We start from the raw sequence: 18,611 nt of genomic DNA, 5'->3' as shown, positions 1-18,611 counted from the left end.
CTGATTTCCCTTGTAATCTTCTGTATTATATTTTATGCATTTAAAACCCTTCTTCTAAGAAGGAATCCACAGGCTTCACCAGATTCATAATGATGAAGTCCCCTAAATGTCTGCAGGAACACTATACTAATGCTTCAGGCATGGAAAGACAGTTGCCTCCTAAGCGAAATTCAAAACCACGCCAGTTTAAGCCTCTAAAAGTCCACACAGGAAAAGAGTAGACAAATAATTGCTCATAAAACTTATATACAATGCACGCTGTAAGGTTTTCCAAATGCTCTGTTGTCATGCCCAGGACAGCCATTTTGCCCATTATCTTGGACAGACATTGCTTGATTGGACCCACTGGGCTGGACCTAACTGAAAAACCTCCGGGGGGGGGGGGGGGATTGCATTTAAGAAATTGTGTAAGTTCTTTTAAATTGTTGAAACAAACAAAAAAAAAAAAAACTAAGATAAAAATTCATTCTTTCAACACAAATACCTCTAGTGATACTATAGCTGTGAATCATGGAATACACCAGGTTTCTTTTAAATAATCAAAAATGAGCAGTAAAGAGATGTAGGAGTAGGCATAAATAAGCTTACAAGCATATTTACTTTTGGTGCTCTTTATTGAAAAAAGTGGCAGAAGAAAAATTAAATGAACCAAGTAGCCAAGTAAAGCATAACAACAGATAGAGATAGATCTAGTCCTTACAAAATGCTGAAGGGTCCAGAGTAAGGCCGCTAGCTTCACTGAGTGGAATCCCTGTGGAGAGTTTATAGGAGGACATGGAAGAGTTGATAAGGTGTATATAATAACTACAGTGTTGCAAGAGATCTCAGTTTGGGTCAGTGGAAAGGTCATTGGATTTGGACTCAACCTGGATTCTGGGGCCGCTGTTTAATGATTCAGACAAACCACTTTCCCCTCTATCTGTTTCCTTATCTGTAAAATAATGAGATTGGACTAAAGTCTAAACCTGGAACCTAGATTTAAGTTCTGTGACTCTTTGGAAGTATTAAAATCCTGTGTTTTCAAAGCACTTTAGGAAAGAAAAAAGAAAAGGGGAAAAAAAAAACCTCGTGGTCACTACACCACTACTTCAGAAAAGTGTTTAACCACATTATCTCAGGGATATGAGAAGCTCCAGGGAAGGAATGTGGGGGCCCCAGCTAGAAGCTGTTATGATCCACTCCAGGGAAGCTGGAGTGAAATTTGGCCATGATTAAGCCACAAGTGCACACTTGCATATGCACACACACACACACACACACACACCCCACCAGTATAGTGTAGTCAAAAGAGCACTAAATGCAGGTATCAGAGAACCTGAGTTCAAATTTACCATGATATACCTTTTGTGACCACCTTGGGCAAATTCATTTAACACCTCTGGGTCTCATTTCTTCATCTGTAAAATGGGAAAGGGACAGATGGAAATCAGATGGCCTCTGAGGTCCCTTCTAGCTTCAGTTCTGTGATCCTGTACCCCATGCTTGGGTCTGCTGATGTCTGTTGGAAAACCTCACTGTAACCTAAAGAGGAGGAAAAGAGGGTTGAACAGGGAAGTGTCACATTCTCTCATTTCCTTGGTTAAAGCTGAGAATCCCAAGTATGACCTTGCTAGAAAAAGGGTTTAAAACATCAGACAATATGGGTAATAACTTACATTTATACAAGCTTTAAAGAATCCTGTTAGGTTTTGCTTCATTATCCTCATATTACACATCAGGAAGCTGGTGTTCAGAGGCTGTGACTTAAGGTTTTCTGAATCTCAAATGCAGGGCTCTTTCTACAATTACAGAATTGAATGAGAGAATTGAGATGCAGCTGGAGTAAGGCCTAGGGTTGTGGCTTGGGCCAGACATGAGCAACATTTGACTTTCCTGTTCCCAGTCATAAATGGATCTCTAGTCCCATATATTCCTAAATACCCCTTTATGGATGCCTCCTCTTACCAAGTTCATTTTCATGGGCAAAAGTTGAGCAGAAATCTTGCCTTGCTTCAAGAAACTTCCTAGGATTTTTATCTAGTAAATAAAGTCATAGTTTGAGACTCTGCTGATGAAATCAGATCTTTTCATGTTTCATAGAATATTATGTGTTTGTATTTTACATTTTTTCCTAAAATAACCTAGGGATTCAAGCTTGAGAAGGGATACAGGGATTATTAACTTTTGCATTAGTATTGTGGGAGTTAATAAACAAGTCCATGTTCACCTATCAGTCAGCCAACATTATTATTTGCTAGGTGCTAGATATACAGTGAGTGAAACAGCCCTCCACTCCATCGGTGTCTGCTGGAAGTCAGAAGATGTGGATTTGAACCCTAGCTTTGCTCCTTAATTTAATCATTCACAGCCACTTCCTATCGTGTGCCTCCACTATCCTCTGTAAAAGGAGGGAGAGGGAGCCCAAGGGGCTGTAAAGGCTCTCCAAAGTTCCTTCCAGTTCTAACTCCTATAGATAACCATTCTTGTTAGTTTTCATTTTTCCTAAGAAAAGAGATCATAACATTGACTTTTTTTATTCTCTCTACTTTCAAAAATCTCTTCCACCCGATGTTTGGGGGTGGGGGGGGGAGAGTAAACAAAGGTTCCTTCCTTTGTCTTGCTATTTGCCGCACATGACTCTGCAAGGGCTCTTAAACTTCTCCCGGCCTCATCTTGTAAGTAGAAGCTGTGGTTTCAAACCCTCAAACTTCCCCCTCACCCTCCCCAGAAAAAAATGCAAGTCAAGATCTCAGACATTAGCTGTGTGACTCCGGGCTGAGCCACTTAAACTTCCTCTGTGCCTCAGTTTTCTCATTGGTAAAATGAAAGGGCTGGACTTAATGACCTCTTTGGTTCTGTTACAGCTCTAAATAACCAGAAGTCCCTTTTCTTCTTCCTGATGTAATTCTTCCGAAGGTCTTCCCCTTACCCCGTGGTGGAAGATGATGGATGAAGACCAAGGAGCTGACCCTTTAAATTGTAGCCCTAATTAAGAGAGAGACTGGGAAGGAATGTTTGAGGTCTGGACACTTGGGGTCAAGGCCAGCCGCACAGTCCCTCTTTTCTGTTCCCCCACCTCCACCTCCGGAATGCTTCTTTCCATGGTGCCCCTTTTAGTAAACCTGGACCCCTGCACAGCCTTCTCACCGATACAGCCTGGGCCTCCCCATTCCTACCCCTTCAAGGTTCCAATTTCCTTTCCTCTGCCTTCAGACCTTTCCTCCCCTCCCCGGGACGGGCGCTCTAACCCGCTTCATCTCCCGGGTTTCCCTCCGCCCCTTCCACCCCATCCTTAGGTTCTCTCAACCCCTACCGTGCGGAGGGGGCGGAGACCGTACTCGCTCCAAACTCCTGTCTCTTTAAGAGACGCCGGACCCTCCGGACTCCGCGCCTCGGCCTGACGCTAGAATGACAGCAGCTGGCCTGGTATGCCAATGCAAATGAACGGCCCCCCCCTAAGGCGGGCCAATGGGAGACGGAGGTGCCGGAACCGCCGACCAATAGGGCGGGGGCGCTGGGGCTCACCATATAAGGAGCGGCCTCGCCATAAAAGGAAACATTGTATCTCTTTATATGGGGGGAAGGGTCGGGGGATCCCTCCGCCGACAGCGCGTGGTCCCAGCCCCCTCCGCCCGCCCGCCGCCGCCGCCGCCGCTGCCGCCAGCAGCTGCTGCCTCAGCCCCAGCCCCCGGGGGCACGTTGACGGCCGCGGGGCGCGCCGCCCGAGCTCTCGGACAGGGGGCGCTGCACGCGGTCTGGGGCAACCCGGGCCACCGGGGCAGGAGCGTGAGGGCCCGGAGCGGGCCGTGCAAGGGGCCCCGGGCTCGCCGCGGCGGCGGCGGTGGCCGCAGGAGCAGGAGCGGCAGCCTTCCGCAGCAGCAGGAGCCGAGTCGGGGCGGGGAGCGGAGGCCAATGGCGGCGGCGGCGGCGGCGGCAGCAGCAGCAGCTCCGGCCCCGCGCTGATTGCCCGCCCGTCCGGACGCCAGCCCGCCCGTACTGAGCGCCATGTTACCGAGCCAGGCTGGGGCCGCGGCGGCGCTGGGCCGGGGCTCGGCCCTGGGGGGCGGCCTGGTCCGGGCCCCGACGGGGCGGCCGGGCGGGACTCGCGGGGCTAACGGGGGCCGCGGCCCCGGGAACGGCGCGGCGCTGGGGCCCGGCCGCCTGGAGCGGGAGGCGGCGGCGGCTGCAGCGGCGGCGGCGGCGGCGGCAGCGGCCACGGGGACCCTGTACAGCGGCAGCGAGGGCGACTCCGAGTCCGGTGACGAGGAGGAGCTGGGCGCCGAGCGGCGTGGCCTCAAGCGCGGCCTGAGCGACATGGAACTCGGCGTGGTGGTCGGCGGCTCCGAGGCGGCGGCGGCGGCGGCCGTGGCGGCGGCGGCGGCCGGGGGCTACGGCCCCGTGAGCGGCGCCGTGAGCGGGGCCAAACCGGGCAAGAAGACCCGCGGCCGCGTGAAGATCAAGATGGAGTTCATCGACAACAAGCTGCGGCGCTACACGACCTTCAGCAAGAGGAAGACGGGCATCATGAAGAAGGTAACGACGCGGGGGGTCCGGCCGGACGACCCGGCACAGACCCGGCGGCTGGGGAAGGAAACGGAGGGGGGCGTCCGGGAAGAGGAGGAGGAGGACCTAGGTGATGAATGGAAGGTGGTGCGGGAGCCCGGCGTGCCACCTGGGCTGGGGGATCGGGGAGACCCTGCTGGGGAGGGCAGGGGACCGGGCAGAGGAGGAAGAAGGTGCCCCACGCCCGAGAGGGACCAGGAGTGTGGAAGTGGGAGGCAGTGAGTAATAAAGGGGGAGGGAGGGAGGAGGAATCGTGGGCCGTGGAGATGTTTGGGATGGAGAGAGAGAGCGGAGGTAGTAACAGGACAAGTCAGAGGCTGCCAGGAAGGGGTGAGTAACAAGGCTCGGGGCATGGTGGGGCAGGTGTGAGTGCAGTGTGCAGGGAAGGCACTAAAATGAAGAAGGAAGGAGGAGAGGCAGAAAGGTGTGTGTAAAGATGGAGAGAACAGCGGCAACAATGGTCCACTTACCTTGTCAGAGTGAGATGGGCAGCCCCGAGGAAGGGGGAAGGAAGCTAAGGCCCCACTGAGCTCCGGGGAACACGGACTGAGTCCCACAGAAGTGGAGGAGGGGAGATAGGGAAATGGATGTCCAGAGGTCTAGATTGATATCTATCCATCAATATAGCTTTACTTCTAAATCTATAGCTATAATATAGATAGATACATAGCTATATCGATAGATCTATACTCATATATACACAGAGAGCTCTATATCTGTATATAGATTAGATACCTAGAGAGATATAAAGATAGGTAGATATAGATATATCTAGATTATCTTGATATAGATCTATATTTTATGGTGGTAAGTTACAAGCTCAGGTAGGTATGAGGTCTGACACACAAAACAGACATCAATGAGCTTTGTGAGGGGAAGTAGAGGAGAAGCATGGGGGGAGGGGAGAGGAAACCCCCTAGATCTTAAAAAGAAAGAATTGTCTAGTTTTCCAGAGAAAGTGGGAATGTGCATAGTGTTTTGAGGGAAAGTTCGAGTAATGGGTAGTACTGTACCTGAACATCAAATCCCAATTCCCTTAGGTAGTTTTACTCTCTCTTTTGTGGAAGAGGCCTGAATTTCCTAAGCGGTAAAAGGGGATGGGAAGAGGAGGAGTCTAAATTGTTAATTGAGATTGAGGGGATTGCTTTCTGGTTAGAGAGGAATAGGTGCTTGGAGAACAAGATGTCAGAGCCTTGGGAGTGCTATCCTTGTATCTGCCCAGTGGAGAAACTAGCATTGTTATAGTGGTCTTGGGGGTGATATTACTGCCTGTCCCTCAGTAATGTGGGAAGCCTGATCTACGGTATAACTGTGAGTTGGCTCCCACAGACTCCAACCCTTGGTCCAAGTAGAGTAATCAATAAGAGTGATCCTCTAAACAAAATAGGAGTCTCACCTCTGTGACCAGAATACAGGTGCATGGAAACAGGCTTTAAGTTGTGAAAAGTTCCTAAACTGAGAGGAAGATTATTGTGGCTGGTATGTTTAGAGATCCACTGGTTAGGCTAAGCAGAGCATTGGTCAAAGAGGCAGCTTGGTGTCCAGCAGACAGAGCCCTAGACAGGGAGACCAGAAACCCAGGTTATGATCCTAATTCTTTCATGAAATAGTTGGATGACCAGCTCAGACAACTCACTTCCTCTCTCTGGGCCCTGATACTCTTCCTCTCCAAAATGAGGGAGTGGGACAAGATTAAATTATTTCCAAGATCTCTGGACATTGTTTATATTGATATTAACCCCTAAAAGGGGGGGGGGTTAATAGCAACTAAGCCATTACTGTTAGAATTCAGGAGCTAAAGGAAAGGTGATGGCATTAAAAGTTCTGCCAAGGGTGAGAAAGGGCACGCAACCTAGCATGTATCCCAGGATGGCTCATGTTGGACAGGAAGGTGACTTCAGCTGTTTGTGGAAATCCCAGACACATGTTTCTTCCTAATGCCCTGCTTGCCTTTCAAAACGGTGGGGGACTTAGAAGGGGGGAAGCAAAGTGGAGGGAGGGTGTGTGTGTGTGTGTGTGTGTGTGTGTGTGTGTGTGGTGTGTGTTGTGTGAATGTGTCCTAAGCCTCCCAGCAGCTGTGCTTGGAAGCATTGAATCTGCCCAAGTGATAGGAGAGCAGCTGAACTGGGCTTCTCCTTCTTCCCTAGGGTTGACTGGAGGGTCATCAAGAGGGACCTGGAAAGTATAACTAGCTAGAGGAATGCTTGTATTGCCCTGAGGATGATTGAGGGGGTACTTAGCTGAAGTATCATGGTGGGGGGTACATATGTTTTAAATGTGCTACCCTCCTAGCTCAACGTCTAATGTTCTAAGAAATCTGATAGAAACTCAGGTCCACATAGAGTCTTAAGACCAGGGTCATTATATAATCTATTCCACTATACCTCAGAGGAACATGGGAGTTAAGAGGTTTTTGAGGGTCTTATAGGGGTTTTCCTGCTCTTTGTTGACCCAGTCACTTCTTCCTCTCGCTTCCAGGCCTATGAGCTATCTACACTGACAGGAACACAGGTATTGCTCCTTGTGGCCAGTGAAACGGGACATGTATACACCTTTGCCACTCGAAAACTGCAGCCCATGATCACCAGCGAGACTGGCAAGGCACTAATCCAGACTTGCCTCAACTCGCCAGACTCACCACCACGCTCAGACCCCACCACAGACCAGCGAATGAGTGCCACAGGCTTTGAAGAGACAGACCTCACCTACCAGGTGTCTGAGTCTGACAGCAGTGGTGAGACCAAGGTGTGCACATGCTGGGGTACCTCTTGGAGGGGAGAGGGAGAGAAGGAAAGAAGAGGCATCATAATGTGGGGAGAGACTAGGCGGGTGCTCCCCCCAGCCTGAAGGACAGGTGCCCAGTTCCCACCGTCTGAGCTGGAGCCCAGCCCCCTGATAAGCGGGTGGCCTCCGTGCCCATATAAGGCGTGCTCCGGCTGCACATGAGCCTCCTCCCGCCCACCCGGCTGCCTGCCTGGCAGGGGCCCTTGCATTCCTCCAGCCAGCTGTCTCCCCACTGGGGGTGGGGGTGGGGGTGGGGGTGTAGCTGAATCCTGTGTGGGTTAGGAGGCCAGTATAAACCGGTCCCAGGATGATCCTGGGAACCCGGCATACCTCATGCCTGGCTGGCTTAGCGGGAGACCCACTACCTATCCAGCCTGCCCTGCCAAGCATGTCACCAAGCATGGTGGGGTGGGGCCATTCACTGGCCGCTGTCTGGGTCACCCCCTGTCCCGCCCCTCCCTTCCCCCCATTTGGGGGAATGGGCTGGGCTAAGTTCTTCCCTTAGTCATCGGCAGCTCCGCCCTCTTGTGGTCTTCAGCCAAGCCCTCCAACTCTCTTAGCAACACCTCCACCAATGGGTGGCCACAGCCAGGCAGCTACATACAGCCTGGTCTCTAGTCCATCCTGCAGATCTTGGGACTTGTCTGTCACTTCCACCTCATGAGGTCTGGACAGAGTCAGGATCTCTTTCTCCTCTTCCTCTTCCTGTTCTTCCTCCCCTCCACTGTAAGCCCTCGTACTCTCCTGAGGATAGAAGGAACTGGCCTACCCTATCTATGCCTACAACTGGGGTTTTTTCCTCCAGCCCACATGTGTTGGAAGTGGGGGGCAGGATGGTTAGGGATTATTTTGGTGGAAGGGAAACAGGCACTCAGATTCAACTGCCTTTTCCTCATTGTCCCTGCCAGTGGGGTCTTAGGTACTTCTTTGGAATAGGACTCCCCTTCTGCTGGGGATGGGGGTGGGGAGTGGCATCTCTGCCTCACTTTCCTCATCTACAAAACAGGGATAATAATATCACCTATACCTCCTACGGTGGTTGTGAGGATCAAATGAGATAATATTTGTAAAAAGCTATTCAGACCTTAATGTTCTATATAAATGCTAGCTGTTATTATTATCATTCAGATCTTTGTTTTAGAATTTTACAACTTTAAAACTTAAAGGGACCTTAGAGATTACTAGTTCAAACTCATTTTATGGGTAGGCCTGCTGAGGTCCAAAGTGATTGTCCTTTTTAACTAAGCATTGCTGCTTGGGGACCTAACACTCTGGGATATTGGGGGTCATGTTTCAGTGACAGGTCATGATGGGTAGGATCATCTGATCTAGGCTCACAGCCCCATCCTTGCCCTGGCTGTAGGATACGCTGAAGCCAGCGTTTACAGTCACCAACCTGCCGGGTACAACTTCTACCATCCAGACGGCGCCGAGCACCTCTACCACGATGCAAGTCAGCAGCGGCCCCTCCTTCCCAATCACCAACTACCTGGCGCCTGTCTCTGCTAGCGTCAGCCCCAGTGCCGTTAGCAGTGCCAATGGGACTGTGCTGAAGAGTACAGGCAGTGGCCCTGTCTCCTCTGGAGGCCTCATGCAGCTGCCCACCAGCTTCACCCTCATGCCTGGTGAGTGTTGAGAGGGGCAGAATGGATGCGTGTTTCCCATTTCCCACTTTACGCTTAGTGCCCTGAAGAGCAAGCCTTGGGAGTGAGGTTGGTACAAGGAGATCCTTTCCACAATAGGAAGTGAGAGGGGGGCAAATAGGAGCAAGGACTGGGCCTGACCAAAACCTCTCGTGTTCCATTAGCAGGTACTCCCCTCCATGCTGGGACCCTTACCATCTCGCTCAGTCAGTTACAGCCTTGTCTAGTCAGCCAGTCCCTGCCGCACCAGGGACAGCTGGCAGTCTGCTTCCCTGACCGTGCTGACAGGCAGAGTGTATATCCTTGACAAGTTAGCTTTGTCCCGGGTGGAGGCCTCTGGCTGCTAGGAGAGCTGGCCAGGCAGAGCTGAAGAGTTCGAAAAGACAGGGCTCACTGAGGGAGGAGGAAGGGGGCAGAGAGGTCCAGGAGCAAAGGCAGAAGCCTGGGGGGAAGAGAGCCCAAACTACTCCAAATGGGGCCTCTTGTGGTTAGTGGTGTTTTCAGTTCACCAGTTACTAAGTGCCTACTGGGTGCAGAACTCTGTACAAGGTGCTGGGGAAATGTAGATCAAGAAGGAATAAATAGATAAGATGTGGCTTCTGCCCTTAGGGAGCTTTTACAGTCTGGTAGGGGCATAGGAAATCCACCCAGATAATTACACAAATTAGTCATTACCACTATGCAAGAGAAGTACATAATGAGAAAGGGCTTTTGAGGTCTGGGGGAAAAGGTAGAGTTATTACCAGTTAGGGATCAGAGAGGAGGAAAGGGGATGTTCTGGGTATAGGGAACACTAAGCAAAGCATCAAGGAGGGAGAGTAGGGAACAGCAAGTGTTCTGAATGTCGAGAAGTAGTGTGCTGAGAAAAAAAAAAAGATTCTGGGTATTATCTGATTATGAAAGGCTTTGAATGCCAAGCTACAGGGTTTATTTAAGTTTTCATTGCTGGGCTGTCTGTTTCTGAGCAGAAGGGGGTGTGTGTGTGTGTGTCTGTGTGTGTCTGTGTGTGTCTGTGTGTGTGTCTGTGTGTGTCTGTGTGTGTCTGTGTGTGTCTGTGTGTGTCTGTGTGTGTCTGTGTCTGTGTGTGTGTCTGTGTGTGTGTGTGTGTCTGTGTGTGTGTAACAGGAGCATTTCTGTTGCATTACTGAGAAGGCAGTGCTAGATCCAAAAGGCAGGGGGAAAACAAAAGGTGAGGAAGGAACTATGTGTGTCACTGGGAGTCCAGGGGTAGCCAGGGGTTGTTTCCTAGCTGGGATAAACCATGAGTAGGGTCTCTGTTTCTGACAGGTGGGGCAGTGGCCCAGCAGGTTCCAGTCCAGGCCATTCAGGTTCACCAGGCCCCTCAGCAGACGTCTCCCTCTAGTGACAGCAGCACAGACCTCACGCAAACCTCCTCCAGTGGGACAGGTATGGCTCAGATCCCTGCTGCCCCTCTCCCAAGGAATAGAAATGGGACCCTGATATATAGCCTTTGCTTATGGGTAGTTCTTGAGACTTTATCCTTACAACTCAGATGTGTGGTGGGTAAAGTGGACTGTCTCTTCTTCCTTTTGTAAGGGGACAAGGCAAGAATGGAGAAAGTTTTGAAACTTTCTCTTGTTCAGCATCAGAGCAGACTAGACTTAGACTAGTTTTGAGAGAGGACGAGCCATAGAACGGGACAGAGAGCAGAGGACAAGTAGTCAAGTCCTCTCATTTTACAGAGGAGGAAAACATGGACAAGGAGGGCAAATGACATCGTACAGCTAGTCACTTATCAGCATCCATCTCTGTTTGGTGCTGTGCCAGGGACTGGATTCCCTGAAGTGCCTCTGTTCAGTTGAACCCCTATGTATTGAGCACTTATCATATGCTCTTCCAAGACTATTCTATAGTGAGGAAAATAATGAAGTTGAATAAAACACCTTCCTACTTTCAAGAACTTATGATCTAGTCAGGAAACAAGCTATGTGCACAGATATACAAAGCGTAGCATGAGAGGCAAATACAGAATCCTATAAGAAGACACATGGCTTGTGGTTGGGTCAGGGCATGAATCAGAGGCATTGCAGGCCTACAGCTGGGCCTTGAAGGCTGGGTAGAATTTCAGCCGGCAGTTGATGGGAAGGAAAGCTTTTTGGGTGTGCCTCCAATTACTTCAAGAGCAACATGAAGTTCTTAAGATGAAATGTATTATAATTCTCCTTGATTTAAAAGATAAGTTCAGCAGCTGCATATTTAGGGGGCGGGGAATGAGGACAAACAGCCTGGCCTTCTAGCTCCAAAGAGGTTTATTGAGATTCTTCATTGTATGGAATCAGTTTAAACAGGTGTGGCTCCTACTTGGGGGGAGTGGGGGTGGTTCATAGTCTTAAAACAGGCCCATGAGCAGATGGCAGAATAGCAAACTTGAAAGTGGTGATAAAATGTGTGGTGATTGTTTTAGAATTTAAAATATACTTTCTGGATAAAGATTTAAGTATTGATGTTGCACTTGGGTAAAGAGTAGTCGTGAAGGGAGGAGGCTGGTTAAGGCATTATCATTAAGTTGGACAAAGGTGGTGCCTGTCTCTGGATTTCCAGGGTGGGTATGTCTGTTCTCTTCTTCCTTTTCCAACCTGAAATTGGAGGGCCCTTTCTGCCCATGAGTTTGTATGGAGGTAGACTGGAAGAGGTTGGGGGGCAAAAGGGTGGAGAGAGACTGCCTTTTCTTAGCCAGATTCCTATGACACTTAATTGTCTGTGCTCACCAGTGACACTGCCCGCCACCATTATGACTTCATCAGTGCCCACGACGGTGGGTGGTCACATGATGTACCCCAGTTCCCACACCGTGATGTACGCCCCCACCCCGGGGCTGGCCGATGGCAGCCTCACCGTGCTCAACGCCTTCTCCCAGGCACCTTCCGCCATGCAGGTTTCCCACGGACAGGTCCAGGAGCAAGGTGAGTTGTGTTATGGGGGAGGGAGAGAAGAAAGCACGAGGGTCTTCCCCAGTCGCTGAAAGGAGGTGGTATTGACCACAGACACTGGGTGACTCACTCAATTCACCAACTGCTGCCCTGCCCCAGAGGCTTGTATGTTAAGACCTTCGACCTCAGCCCCTGTGGTTTTCTGGTACAGGTGGAGTCCCCCAAGTGTTCCTGACTGCGCCCTCAGGAACTGTGCAAATCCCAGTGTCTGCTGTCCAGCTTCATCAGGTAGGCAGGTGGGTGGGGTACCATTCCCCAGTCCTGCTGCATTATAGTCTTCAGTCATGTTTCTGTTGGCTTGGGGCGGGGGGGGGGGGGGGGGGGGAGGGGGGTTTTTTGGATAAGACCGGGGAATTCATTGGTGTAGGGAATTCCCAATGAAGAACCTCCATATGCCAATTCAGATCAGCAGCTGCTCTGTGTCTATTATACTCTTAGTGAGTTATTTGGGACACTGAGGGGTTAAGCGATTTGTCCAGGTCAGAGGTGGCTGGTCTTCCCACACTGTGCTTCCATTCTCTACTGTCCTTACATCAGCCTAGGAGGTAATCTGCACAAGGGAGTACTATTGGCATTGTACACAGGAGGAAACGGGTTCAGAAAAGGCGCACAGACATAAAGGGTCAGAACTAGAAATCAAACCCAGGGCTTCTCCCTTTTAAGACCAAGAATGAAGTTCTTCATACTACTCCCTTACTGTCTCCTACTACCTTGGCATTGGAGCAAGATGAAGAACTTCTTCCAGTGACTCTTTTACCTGCTCTGCTAAACAATTTGAAACATTTAAGCCTGACTCCTCTGCCTCACCTTCACTCCTACCCTTCCCCTTTCTCTCCCTCCTGCAGATGGCAGTGATTGGGCAGCAGGCAGGCAGCAGCAGCAATTTGACAGAACTACAGGTGGTGAACCTGGATGCAACAACGCACAGCACCAAGAGTGAATGAGTAGCCCTGCCAACCCTGGACTGATGGATGGACGGCCTCACTTATTTATTGTTGCCTTTTCACGTTTTCTTTACACACACGTTGACAGGCCGCAGGAGGGAGGCAAGGAGGAGAGAGGGCCCGCCACAGGACTTCGCCCTCTCACTCCAGCCAAAGAAATGGACTTGCCTGCCCTCTACCCTTTTCTCCCTCTCTCCCATCCTGGTTCCACCTCTCATTTCTGTTTACTGTGGGGCTGCCTTGCTTCCCCCATCCCCAGCTTGGCTCGATGTTTGCCACGAGTATTAGCTATGCCCAATGGGACTGTGCCCCCTCCTTCCCTCTGTGGGACCTGTGGTCACTAGGGTACTGCATCCTTCTCCTAAGGAAGCAGCTTGGAGGGTCTGCCCTCAGCCTCCTTGCTGTTCGTGGGTTAGCACTGTGTCTACCGTAGGCTGGGTGAGAGACCACCTTCCCTCAGAGCCAACTGTGTTGCTAGGGAACCATGTTCCCACCCCCTCTGTCCCATTAGCTCCCTAGCAGTTGGGCCTATGCACGGGGCAAATGTCCATGGCCAGTGGGCACACTGCCCCCTGTCCCTTGCCACTTGTGCTATAGTGGCTCTTGGGATGGAGGGAATGGCCTGGATCCCTTTTCATCCCCACTTACCCCCCTGCTGCTTTACTTAAGGTTTAATTTTGAACCTTTTATTTGAGAGGAGACAAGTGAAAACAAATCTATAAATATATATTTTTAAAATATTTAACTTTTTTTTATGGCGTTTTTCTCATCATCCCACCACCACATTTTACCCTCCTCCCCCTTTTCCTCCTCCTTCTCTTCCCACCCTCTTCCCTGGGGAGACGCTGTTGGCCTCCCCAGTACTGGTTGGGCTGTAGGAGGTAGAGCCATCCTATGGGCTCTGGGATCCCACCATTGTGGAAGGGTAAAGGATGTTCTGGGATCTTAACAGATCCTGTGTATAAGCCAAGAAGAAGTGGGGAAAGGGTCCCATGGGCCATGCCTCGAAAGAGCCGGGAGGGTTACCACCAGCTCTGGGCCTAGCCGGCCCTTTAGTATTTAGTGAGACTATTTCTAGGGAGCAGAGAAAGGAGACCAGCTGTAGGATTAGGGTTTGTGGGGACTTGGTCCAACCCCACTCTGGCAGAGGCCCTGGATTTTGTTAGTGCCATGTGCATGGGAGGTGCAGCCGTGCATTCCATCAGGCCCCCAGCTGCGTGGGTCAAGTTGCAGTGAGCAGTGGTGGGGTTTGGGGATGGGGTGGTGGGGATTGGGACTGACTAGTAGAGTTGGGAGCAGCTCAAGAGATCGATGCAGTACCGGGGAGCCAGAGAAGGGCAGCTCTCCCAGGGAGTGAGCAGCTACTGTAACTTTTTAAAATTAAGACAAAAAGCCTTGAAGAAAATGACTTTATTTTTCTAAGTGTAACCTCAGTATTTATGTATTTCTTACAGGGGCCGTGCCCCACCCCCTACCCCCCATTAGGCGGATGTGCAGGGTAGGCCAGCATTAGCAGAGGGTTTTGCACCCAGTGAACATGCTCTCCTCCATTACCTGTATTCTGAGCATTTGATTTTCCAGAAGAGGGGAATTGCAGTTGGGTTGGGAGTTTTTGTTTAACCCTTTCTTGACTGCTTCTAATTCAATGAGAAATAACCCTGCCTTGACAGCTTGGTGGTGGGATGCAGAGTCTCTGCTCACAGCCCAGATCTTGAGGGGATTGATTTGCCAACAAAACTTAAAGAGCCCTGTAATCTACTTTCTCCCTGCTGCCTTTCCCAAATCTGGGATTTCCCACAAAACCTGGTTGGTGGGGCAGATGGGTAATACAGGATGGGTTGCAAGGATGGGTCACGGCTGGTATCTGGGACTAGGAATGCCTCTCAGAGTCAGGGATTGGGGGAGTTAGGGACTCAGGTCTGTAATGTGCCCAGCCTCTCTTCTCTGAATTGCAGCCATGTCCTCCTAGGACCCACCTTGCCTATCCTTGGGAAGAGAGCTTTACTCCCATCATCTCCCCAAAGAAGGCAAGATCCAGTGAGATCAGGTTAAGTGCTTATGATGTTTATGTGAGCGCGGCCTTGTAAGAACATGTGTGCTTCAGGGATGAGATGGCATTTCTTGTGTGGTGACCCTTAGCGTTCCCCCTCCTCTGCGGCTCTGGGTGTGTGAGTGTGTGGGTGTGTGGCTGTGTGTACGTGTGGTGAGTGTGTGGGGCGTGTTTGAGTGTCAGTGGTTTCTACATCCCTGGGATGCTAACCCAGGAGTTCATGGACATGATCACAGTCCTATGTACAGAGCTTTCTTTTGTATTAAAAAAAAAATACTCTTTCAATAAATGTATCATTTTGTGCACAGAATCTGGGGTCTTGGTTCTTTTTTTCCTATCAGGGTAGCCATACTCCCGACCTTTCAAATGAGAGGTGCTAGGTGTCTGGGGTTGGTTCTATTTTTTTTTTAATTAATGTTTTGTTTTTATAAGTCAATTTCAGTTCCCAATATATCCCTCCAATTCCCATAAAGCCATCCACTATAACAATAAAAAAGAGGATGAGAAAAAGACAATACAAAACAGACCACATCAACAAGGTATGGGATAAGTAGTCTTCCATTCCCATAGTCTCTCGCCTCTGCAAAGAAGGGAAGAGAGGTGCAGTAAATTCTCATTTCTGTGGCCAAGCTTGTTCATAATTCAGTATTAAGTTGGTTTTGTTGGTGAAAAAAGGATCCAATACTGAGGGAGGGCCTCATATATCACTCTGGTTACTCCTCAAGAAAATTTTAGGGGCTGGTGTCCAGAATGGAAATCAATTTGGGTTTCCTGGGTTCAGGGACCTGGTGGTATAGTGGATAGAGGACCCAAGTTTAAATTTGATCTTAAAGACACTAGCTATGTGACCCTGGGCAAGTCAACCTAACTGCCTGTTTCCTCAACTAAAATGAGGATAATGGCACTTAGTACTCAGAGTAGTAGTAAGGACATTGTGCAGTGCTTAGAGTTTGGCCAGACATGGACAATGCCAAAGTCATCCACTGTATTCCGGGCCATCGATAATGGTCCTGCGTTTTGTCCTGCCACTGGACAAGAGGTGGTTACCTACTTTGTGCAACTCCTGTCTTACTTAAATCCAATTCACCAGCAAGTCAAGAGCAAGTCATTTGTAACATGATTGGTCCTCTTCGAAAACAGCATGAACAACAGCTGTGTACCAGGTATTGTGCTAGTAGGTGGGGAACCGAAGAGAATAATGAAAAAGTCCTTGGGAGGAACTGACATTCTAGGTAGGAAGCATCATGGTACGTGTATATGGAAGCAAACAAAATCTATACCAAACATATTCATGTATATTATAAACAGTTATTGGGAATGAAGGGGAGAGAAGAGCATTCCCAGAAGAATCTTAAAATGCCTCCACTAGGAAGGCACTTGAGCCTGGGATTCTAAGACAGGGAGGAGGGAGAGTCCATTTTAGGTAGAGGGCGTAGCCTGTGCAAAGGTTCATAGATAGGAAGGGAAATCTCATACGTATGGAATGCCAAGAAGGCCAGTTTGGTTGGATTGTCATTTGTGAAGGAGAGAGTAATGTAGAATACACCTGGAAAGGAAGGCTAGATCCAGATCTGCAAATGGCTTCAAGGGCCAAACAGGCTTTTATATCTTGTTCCAGAGGCAAAAGGGAGGCCTTTCTGACTCCAAAGTGGCCCTCAATCCATCATGCTGCCTCCCAGAAATATGTTGCCCAATTTGCTACAGCTAAGTTGAAATTCTTGAGTTGACTTTTAACAAACATAGAAAATGGTCAGTTTTGTTAAGGGGAAAGAAGTCCCTCTGCTGAAGTTTAAGCAGCTAATTGGTATTGGTCATTCTGTTTCAGTGCATACAATTTCTACATTATAGGATGCAACATAAAATTATTTTTGCATCAAGATTAATGCAAAACTTTGATGCAATGCATCATGAAAAGAAAGTTTGTATTTAATGAGAAGGTGCTTTATACTGTACTCTTTGGTATTTTTTGGAAAAGTTATTACATTTAGGCCTATTTGGAAGTTGTTAATTAAAAAAAAAAGTTGCATATTTCCAAATGAATGAATGAATGAATGAATGGATAGATGGATGAGTAAATGTTGCCAACAACAAAGACCACATCCTGGAAAATCTCCTGCCCTGGAAACCTGGAATGCTATTTCAAGAAAGCTCCATTGCCTTCTGGTTCTGGAATCATGAACCACAATCAAATTAACGCTGGCATTGTTCCTGGATGGAATGTGTCAAGATACTCTCCTCACCAACCCTGTAATCTTTCCAGACCAAAGTGCTCCTTCCTGACCACCCTCCACCCCCCCCCACCCCATATGCACTGTTCTCCCATTAAAATGAAAGCTCTTTGAGGTCAGGGACTATCTTTGTTTTTGTATGTGTATCTCAAGGCTTAGCATAATGCTTGGTACATATCCCTTAATCAATGTTTTTCATTCATTCATTTTTTTTCTTGAATAATGTGTCAGAAAATTGTCTGCAACCAAACAAACCCATGTGTTTGAGGGACAGAGCTTCAGGGAAGAGAATGTCAGAAATAAATTTCAGGAGAATAAAGATGGAGGACTCTGGAAAAAAAAAGTATGGAAAGTGAGGATCCCTGGGGGAGAAAAGATTATGGATATAAGGGCTCAGAAATAAGGTCCAAAATAAGTGACATAGATGTAAGTGTGTGTCAGATATAAGCTCCAGGAAGGAAGGTTTGATAAGGATTCAGAAATAGGTTCACAGAACTGAGAAGGCCTTAGAACCCAGGACAGAATTGGGCTCAGGAAATGAGGATCAAGAAGGATAAAGAAAAAAGGATAACAGACATAAAAACAAGGTTGATTTTGGGGTCAGAAACAGGGCCCAGGATTCATACTGTTTGAGTCAGGATTACCACTATTGGGCATATACTCCAAGATGGTCAAAGATGGAAAAAAATCCAATATTGACTAAATATTCAAAATAGCATTTTTTATGGCACCCCCCCAAAAAAAACCCCATACAGACAAAACAAAATAGGAAACAGTGGGTGCCAATGAATTGGATGAAGAGAAATAATTGAACAAATTGTGATATATGGAGACCATGGAATATTATTGCAACAAAATGACTGAGGAATTTGGAGAAACTTGAGAAAATTTTTGAACTGATGCAAAGAAAGCAGAATATTGCACATAGTAACTCCAATAACTTAAGGAAAGTAATACTAAAAGATACCAGAATTCAGTGGAAAGATGAAACATTTCTTTCCTCAGAGGAAAATTCTATTTCAAGAAAGCTCCACTGCCTTCTACCCCCATTCCCTTCTGGTTCTGGAACCATGAACCACAATCAAATTAACTCTAGCATTGTTCCTGGATGGAATGTGTCAAGATATTCTCTTATGGCCTCACTTACCATCCCTGTAATCTTTCCAGACCAAAGTGCTCCTTCCTGGCCACCCTTCCCCCATATGTGTTGTTTTCCCCAACAGAATGAAAGTTCTATGAAGCTGCATACTGTTTCAGACAAGATTAATGTGTTGGTTTGTTTTGTTTAACCGTTTGTTGGGGGAGGGAGGTCTTACTGTGTCAGGGTGGGTGAAGGTTATAGAGACATGGCAGAAATAAAAAAAAAACCCACAAAATAATTTAATTTAAATGTTTATTTTTTTAAAAATTAAACATTAATTTTAAAACTTTGAATATTTTTAAATTTATTAACTAATATTTAAAAATAA

General features: G+C 48.4%; 1 protein-coding gene and 1 long non-coding RNA gene across 2 annotated transcripts; one reads left to right on the top strand and one right to left on the bottom strand.

Annotated features, from left to right (window-relative positions):
• Positions 1-1,298: 1,298 nt before the first annotated feature.
• Positions 1,299-3,614, bottom strand: LOC114025097. The gene is made up of 3 exons (XR_003566997.1): positions 3,293-3,614; positions 1,656-1,778; positions 1,299-1,521 (listed from the first exon to the last, which is right to left on the bottom strand). It is a non-coding gene; the product is annotated as an uncharacterized LOC114025097 (long non-coding RNA).
• A 370-nt stretch (positions 3,615-3,984) lies between these two features.
• On the top strand, positions 3,985-15,224 carry SRF (serum response factor). Its single transcript, XM_027838410.1, has 7 exons — positions 3,985-4,512; positions 7,021-7,287; positions 8,690-8,951; positions 10,257-10,376; positions 11,702-11,893; positions 12,072-12,148; positions 12,766-15,224. Exons 1-7 carry the CDS (start codon positions 3,985-3,987, stop codon positions 12,862-12,864), a joined length of 1,545 nt encoding a protein of 514 aa, XP_027694211.1. The 3' UTR covers positions 12,865-15,224.
• The last annotated feature ends 3,387 nt before the right edge of the window (positions 15,225-18,611 follow it).

This window comes from Vombatus ursinus, unplaced genomic scaffold, assembly GCF_900497805.2.
Source record: "Vombatus ursinus unplaced genomic scaffold, bare-nosed wombat genome assembly UNPS02014826.1, whole genome shotgun sequence".
In the NCBI taxonomy this organism is placed as follows: Eukaryota; Metazoa; Chordata; class Mammalia; order Diprotodontia; family Vombatidae; genus Vombatus; species Vombatus ursinus.
The sequence above is the reverse complement of the archived record's forward strand: the minus strand, read 5'-3'. Positions and strand labels throughout refer to the sequence as shown.

Excerpts from the sequence above, each read along its gene's own strand:
- SRF (XM_027838410.1), top strand. The coding sequence starts at position 3,985 with ATGTTACCGAGCCAGGCTGGGGCCGCGGCGGCGCTGGGCCGGGGCTCG. Across the intron at positions 11,894-12,071 it reads CGGACAGGTCCAGGAGCAAG|GTGGAGTCCCCCAAGTGTTC; the intron begins GTGAGTTGTGTT and ends TTTCTGGTACAG. Across the intron at positions 12,149-12,765 it reads CTGCTGTCCAGCTTCATCAG|ATGGCAGTGATTGGGCAGCA; the intron begins GTAGGCAGGTGG and ends TCCCTCCTGCAG.